This window comes from Mustela nivalis (assembly GCF_964662115.1).
Source record: "Mustela nivalis genome assembly, contig: HAP1_SCAFFOLD_1982, whole genome shotgun sequence".
NCBI lineage: Eukaryota > Metazoa > Chordata > Mammalia > Carnivora > Mustelidae > Mustela > Mustela nivalis.
In genome coordinates, this window is record NW_028134682.1 from 3,008 (window position 1) to 9,743 (window position 6,736).

Sequence of the window (6,736 nt, forward strand, 5' to 3'; positions counted from 1 at the left end):
AATTCACACCCAGCTCTTCAGTGAGCCCACACAGAAAAAAACATTCCACCGGTCTTATCTCCTCGAATTCTGTCAGAACTCTGGGTTCACCCTGCCACGGATGAGGCATTTTTATCTCAGGCACGTGACTGAGTTCCAATTCCAATTGTTTTGTTTTGTTTTATTTTTAAAGATTTTATTTGTTTGAGTGAGAGAGTGCATGAGAGCAGAGAAGGTCAGAGGGAGAAGCAGACTCCCCATGGAGCTGAAGCCCTATGTGGGATTCGATCCCAGGAATCCGGGATCATGACCTGAGCTGAAGGCAGTTGCTTAACCAGCAGAGCCACCCAGGAGGTGGGAACCACCCACTCCAGGTTCTATGGATTCCAGTGACACAGACCAACACCAGACCTGCGAGGTGTCAGAGGTCTCACCAAGCTCCTGCTTCTTCTGGACCTCTCCCAGGAAAGTGATCACCCAACTATGCTGTGATTCGGAGTACAGGGCTTTACAGAGTAGAAAGCCAGGTTGTAGCTTCATGGTTTTCAGCCATTTTCCCTAACTGATGTCTGGGAACTCTGCAGTCAAATGCTCTACCACTGAGCTATACTCCCTGTCTGGGAACTCTGAAGCATTCGGGCCCCACCTGGTCTTCTGCGGACCCCGGGATCTTGAGATCATGCTGTCACACCTGGGATATCACCCCACTTCACCCCTTGAACACTTTTAAGCCAGGAATGTCCCAGACAGGGGTAGACACCTAAGTGTTTCAATCATGCACCTGGCTGTCGATGGAAACTTTGCAGTAGGCTCCTTCAGGTAGGTGCCTCCCCTCAGATGTATCCATACCCCTACCATCTGCATAACTTGTTCCCACCCAAGGGCCAAGGGCCAAGGGCCAAGGGCCAAGGTCAGTCCCTGACTAAGGGATTTCACTGAAAATTCAAGCCTAAGTTCTTGAGAAGCTACTACCCAGCCCTTTGTAGGTGGGGCTGTTGTCTTCTGGGTTCCAGAATATGAGCACTGATGAAGACATGTGTGCACACAGGAGCGAGTGTGCTGGTGCACACAAACACACACCCCAGGAGGGACTGTGGGGTGGGATCTGATTAGTAGCAGATTCCAAGAAGTTGATAGGAGGGAGGAAATTGGGTGGGAGGCATTTCCTACCTGTGACAGCACTCCTCTAACGTCATAGCTATTATCCAACCTATGCCTGTGGACATCTGATAGAAAGACATGCTGGAATCATTCATATTTTGCAGAGAAGGGACCATCCCTGTCAGGCACAATGGCTTATCTAAGGTCCAAACCAGGTAAGTATAGAGACTTGTGTCTGAAACCGGGTGTGTTTGCAAGCTGGGGACCTAGCTTCTCCCAGACCTTCCCTGGGGGCCTGTTCCGAGGGGTGTGTTGGGGTCACTGTGTACAGATAAAATGTGGCCTTGCATGCAGAAGGGGGATGAGGAGATGGCAGACCGGAGCACTGTTCATGTAGGGGTCCAACCAGGAGTGGGCCCCGGTAGGGGATCACAGGCAGTGATGTCACTGCCTGGATCACAAAGGCCCACAACTTATAACCCCTGCAACCAGGACCCACACTCTAGTCCGGTATCAGGGCTATTTGGACAGAAACATCTGACACAGAAAGATGTTTTCGTCCTGTCTACGTACATCCCGGGGCTCTGGGTACCAGAGCCCCCAGGAAAATGGCTTGTTCCCATGTTGTAGAAGTTGGCTGAAACCACCCCCGCGATGCCTCAGGATATTTCGAGGGAGACGCCATAAGGTACTTACTACTGAGGAGACTAGGCGATGCCCACCCCTCTGAACCGTCCTAGGGAAGCCCCATCCCTTCCTCTGGAGTTTGAGGGGAGGAGGGATATGTGGGGGTTCCCGCCCATGGGTTGGAGGAGGGTGAGCACAGTGGATACCCTGGTGATCCCTTCTTGTTCACACCAATGTCAGGGTGGGCTGGGTGCACAGGGGATTCCTGAGGTGCCTCTTAGCTGTGCCAGAGCACATCCAAGGCCCTGAAGCTGGGCCACGTTTCTCTCCTTGGGGGAGGGCTCTGCCACCTGGGCTGTGGTGTGTCTCGAATGGAGCGCCCTGGGTCTGAAGACCAGCAAAGGCCTCCAGACAGGGCTCTAAGGTCTCCTGCCTGCCTGCCGGGCACTGTCTTTACAGAACGCTCCAGAGGACATGGTGCAGGAGCTGAATGTCGACATCCGCTGCTCTCCTTCTCCGAAGAACAAGAAGCCGCACACGGCCAACAGAGTCTGGCGCTGGCTCAGGGTGAGTGCAGGTGCTGGGGAGACTCGACCCCTGGGGCGCCCATGCAGCACCAAGGGCCCCACTTCCTAGAAGCCAGCCTGGCCTCCTAGAGTCCTGTACTCCCGTGAATCTGCATCCCATCTCTTCCCCAAAGTGGCCCTCATGGTCCAGCCCACGCCTTGGACAGAAGCACAGCCATTGTCCACATACTTATAGGAGTATCATTAAAGAGACTTTAGACCAGGTCTCATCCCGTTGATCTAGACTCCTTTTGCCCTGGCCAAGGCATTTTCCTAACTCGTGCTCCCAGGTGTCTCCATTGGCCCAACAGTCTTTCCTCAGGTTATACAAATCTTGCAAATAATCATTTGCAAGAATGAGTTGGGAGATTCTGATCCAAAGGGACATGGGGCCCATGGTACTTTGTCTCTTGCTTTGGGCTTTGTTTTGATGGAACACATCTTTGGGGCCCCTAGGGTGAGGAACAGGGGCCTCACTGCCCTGCACGGCAGTCCAGAAGGCCAGTCATTTATCACCGGCATCTAGCCCTTTCCAGGGGCAGGACTGGATATAATCCCCTTCTGTGGCTAATGAACAGTGCTGCATCCTACAGCCTCCGTGCCCTCCTATCCTAAGCCCTCTCACCTAAAACGTCTGTGTTCTCATCTCAAGAATGAGATATGTTGGGTGCCAGGGTGGCTCAGGGGGTTCAGCCTCTGTCTGCAGCTCAGGTCATGGTCTCACGATCCTGGGATCGAGGCCCACGTTGGGGGGGGGGGTCTCTGCTCAGCGGTGAGCCTGCTTCCCCCTCTCTGTCTGGCTGCCTCTCTGCCTACTTGTGACCTCTCTCTCTCTCTGTCCAAAAAATAAATAAAAAATCTTTCGAAAAAATAAAAACAATGGGGCTATGTCATCAGAAATCACAGGATCCATGCCACTCATGCAGGGACGTGCTACTAATAGTCCGCTCACAAAAGGACCTGAGATACTAGCAAGTTCAGACATCATTTTTTTCAATTCTTTGTATGGATACCAAGAACATTTTCTCTTTTCCTTTATTTTTCTTTCTTTCTTCTTCTTTTTTTTTAATTTTATTTCTTTATTTGACAGACAGAGATCACAAGTAGGCAGAGAGGCAGGCTGAGACAGAGAGGGGAAGTAGGCTCCCCACCGAGTAGAGAGCCCGATGCGGGGCTCGATCCCAGGACCCTGAGATCATGACCTAAGCCAAAGGCAGAGGCTTTAACCCACTGAGCCACCCAGATATCCCTTCCTTAAAGAGTTCTTAATTGATTGATTGATGGATGGATGGATTGAGAGGGAGGCCGGGGTAGAGTGGGGAGAAGCAGAGGGAGAGACAGAATCCTCAAGCAGACACTGCCCTATGGACACAGCCCTACGAGGAACGCAGCCTCAGGACACGGAGAGCATGACCTGAAGCAAAACCAAGAGCCTTAGGCTGAACCCAATGAGACACTGAGTCACCCGATTCTTTTTCGGACTCTGGGCTCTCTTGTCCCACCTCTTGCCGAAGTCCCTGAGATCTGGGGGCTCATTCTGCCCTCCAAGCCCCAACCCTCCTGGTGGCCACAGCACTGACTCATGTCTCCTCTGATTCACCTCAGGGGGAAAATGGCTCAACGAGGAAGAGGAATAAGACCTCGATAGTATGGAACACTCGTGCCAGTTCATTGGGGGCCAGCATAGATTACCTGGTGACTGCCGTCCTAAAACAAGATCTAAACTATGTTCACACGTTTCTGGAAGTATACCGCAGCTTTGCTTCCACCGAGGAGGTGCTGGGCTTCCTCTTTGCAAGGTGAGCACCCTCCCCTGCCCCTAACTGCTCCGTGGTATTTGGCCAATGCCTGGTTGTGAGACTTGGCAGGACCCCAAATTCCCCAAGCTTCCCTTGCTCCTAACTGGGGCAGAGGTATTATAGGGACTCAGTGGGGTCTTGTAGGGAAAGAACACTTGGTAGCCTGCGCCAGTGGAAAAGTCTGCTGTTGGGCCTGTGGGCATGCTCTTTGAACATTCCCGTGCCCCTCATGATGAAACCTCTGCCTCATTCCTGACTCTCACTGTGATCTTGAGCTGGGCTCCTCTGCCACTGAAAGGGAGATCTGAGATTCCTTCTGGGGTCTGTGTGTGGGTGGATCCAGAGCAGCCATCCCTGAGGGTGAGCAGGGGCCAGGGCAACTCAGATGTCGGTGATGGGCTGGTTGGGGCCCTTTAATTCAGCAAGCATTTAGGAAGCCCCAGTAGGTGGAGGCGATTGTCTCGGAGCTGAATGGGATCCTGGAACAGAACAGAGAGCACCTCAGGGCTGCAGGCTAGTCAAGGGTCAGATGGTGAGAGCCAACTTCCGCAGACATCTCATGTGATGCCCCCTGGCCTCCTCTAGATTCGGATGTGTTTCTTCCAGCTATGATGAGGTCGGCGGACCCCAGGAGCAGTGCAACATGTGAGTAAACTTTGGCTGCTCCAGGAGGGCCTTCCCTCTCCAGCAGGGCAGTGAGGGTCCTGTGAGTTCGAGGGGCTGCTGGACCTTCACGCACACCTCTGTGATTCCTGCTTTAGGGTAAAGGTCTGAGAGCTTCTACTGGAAACTGGGAAGGTGCCCTGGGGAACTGGGGTAGGTGTGTGAGCACTGTGGGAGAGCAGAGGGGCATGGAGGACAGCTTCCACCCCTGAGAGGGTCATGCTCCATCCCTGCCCCCTCCCAGCCCTCTCTCTGCCCCAATTCTGGGACCCAGAACGCAGGATTTAGGAACCATCGCATAGCAGTGTTGGCACCTGCACGCTGGGTGCTCAGAGGGGGCTCAGGGAGAGGGTGACCCAGTAGAGCCAAGGGAGCAGCAGACATCCCACACCCTGTGGGAGGTGAGTGTCATTGGAAACAGACCCACTCTCATGGCACCTAGTGACTGGGCAGAGGAGCTAACGGTGGAGGTATGGGGAGGGTCCTGGGAAGGCCTGGCTAGAGACAGAGTCCCTTTGTTCCCTCCTCGGTTGGATCTTCACGGAGCAGAGGCAAGTGCAGTGAGGGTAATTAAGAGGCCAGGCACCACCCCTCCCTGGGCACATGCAGTTGAATTGAAGTGACTCGTGGGCAAGGAGACAGACTGAGGAGTGTGTCCAGCTCCCCTAAGAAGTCCAGAAAGGCTCCCCCCATTGATCAAGGACTCCGACTCCCAGAGGCTTTTGGCCAGCCCACCGTCTGGGAGCAGGCCTGTCTCAGGCAGGACTGCTAGGTCGCAGGTGGACAAGGAGTCCGACTGGTCTCGGACAGGAGCTGGAAGCCCAGGAGCCCAGGTTCCCACAGGGTGTCCCTGGGATATTGGTTTGGATGCATACCCTACCCTGTCCTCTGAGTTCTCTGCCTCCATGTCTGTCCCCAGGGCCATCTATGCCATCCTGGATATGTGGGTGGAAAGGTATCCAGGGGATTTTGTGCAGCCTCCAGAGTTTCCCAACTTGCATGCTGTACTGGCCTACCTGCAGGTCAATGCGCCTGGCTCGGACCTGCAGCGCCGTGCCCAGCTTCTGCTGCCAGAAAGGCAGCGCGCTGAGACCACAGAGCCAGAGGCTGGAGGTGAGGAGGACTGGGGTTGACTGATGTGGGCCTGAGGAGGAGGCAGGGTGGGCCACCCCGAGGAAGCCTCCATAGATTGTAGTTGGGCCGAGAGGAGTGAGTTATCTCAGATCCCTGTCCCCATGGGCTTCCATCGGGGACACCTTCCGGGGGCTGGGTCTTGAACACAGGCCATGCTGAGTGGTGGGGAAAGGGAAAGGCGAGAGGGAAGTCAATCAAGCTGATGATGCTTTCTCTTCTTGGAGCTACATCACTGGCCCCAGAGCCAGATCAGGATGAGTCTTGGGAAGTTGTTCCAGCAGCCACTCCAGCACCCGCTGCACCTCTGGGGCCTGAGCTGGTCCCCGCCATCCCTGCTGCGGCTGCTCACTATGGGATAGGAAGACCAGTGACCCCCCCTGACCCGTTGGTCGTCAGGGCCCTCATTCACTTCTCTGCCACGGAAGAGCCACAAGGCCTTTTGACTTTCCTGGATGACCAGCAGGGTCCTGCCCCCGAGCTGCCGCCCCCTGCCTCCGTGGAGCAAGCAGGCTCGGCCCCCGAGCTGCCGCCCCCTGCCTCCGTGGAGCAAGCAGGCTCGGCCCCCGAGCTGCCGCCCCCTGCCTCCGTGGAGCAAGCAGTCTCGGCCCCAGAGCTGCCACCCCCTGCCTCCGTGGAGCAAGCAGCCGAGCTGCCGCCCCCTGCCTCCGTGGAGCAAGCAGGCTCGGCCCCCGAGCTGCCGCCCCCTGCCTCCGTGGAGCAAGCAGTCTCGGCCCCAGAGCTGCCGCCCCCTGCCTCCGTGGAGCAAGCAGGCTGGGTCCCAGAGCTGCCGCCCCCTGCCTCCGTGGAGCAAGCAGGCTCGGCCCCCGAGCTGCCGCCCTCTGCCTCGGTGGAGCAAGCAGCCGAGCT

At 55.7% G+C, this 6,736-nt stretch overlaps 1 protein-coding gene across 1 annotated transcript; it reads left to right on the forward strand.

The window, feature by feature from the left end:
• Positions 1-647: 647 nt before the first annotated feature.
• Positions 648-6,261, forward strand: LOC309858190 (ral guanine nucleotide dissociation stimulator-like). Its single transcript, XM_082750876.1, has 7 exons — positions 648-798; positions 1,245-1,295; positions 1,711-1,768; positions 2,167-2,274; positions 3,879-4,072; positions 4,658-4,717; positions 5,655-6,261. The coding sequence occupies exons 1-7, from the start codon at positions 755-757 to the stop codon at positions 5,866-5,868; spliced, it is 729 nt and encodes a 242-aa protein (XP_082607002.1). The 5' UTR covers positions 648-754; the 3' UTR covers positions 5,869-6,261.
• The last annotated feature ends 475 nt before the right edge of the window (positions 6,262-6,736 follow it).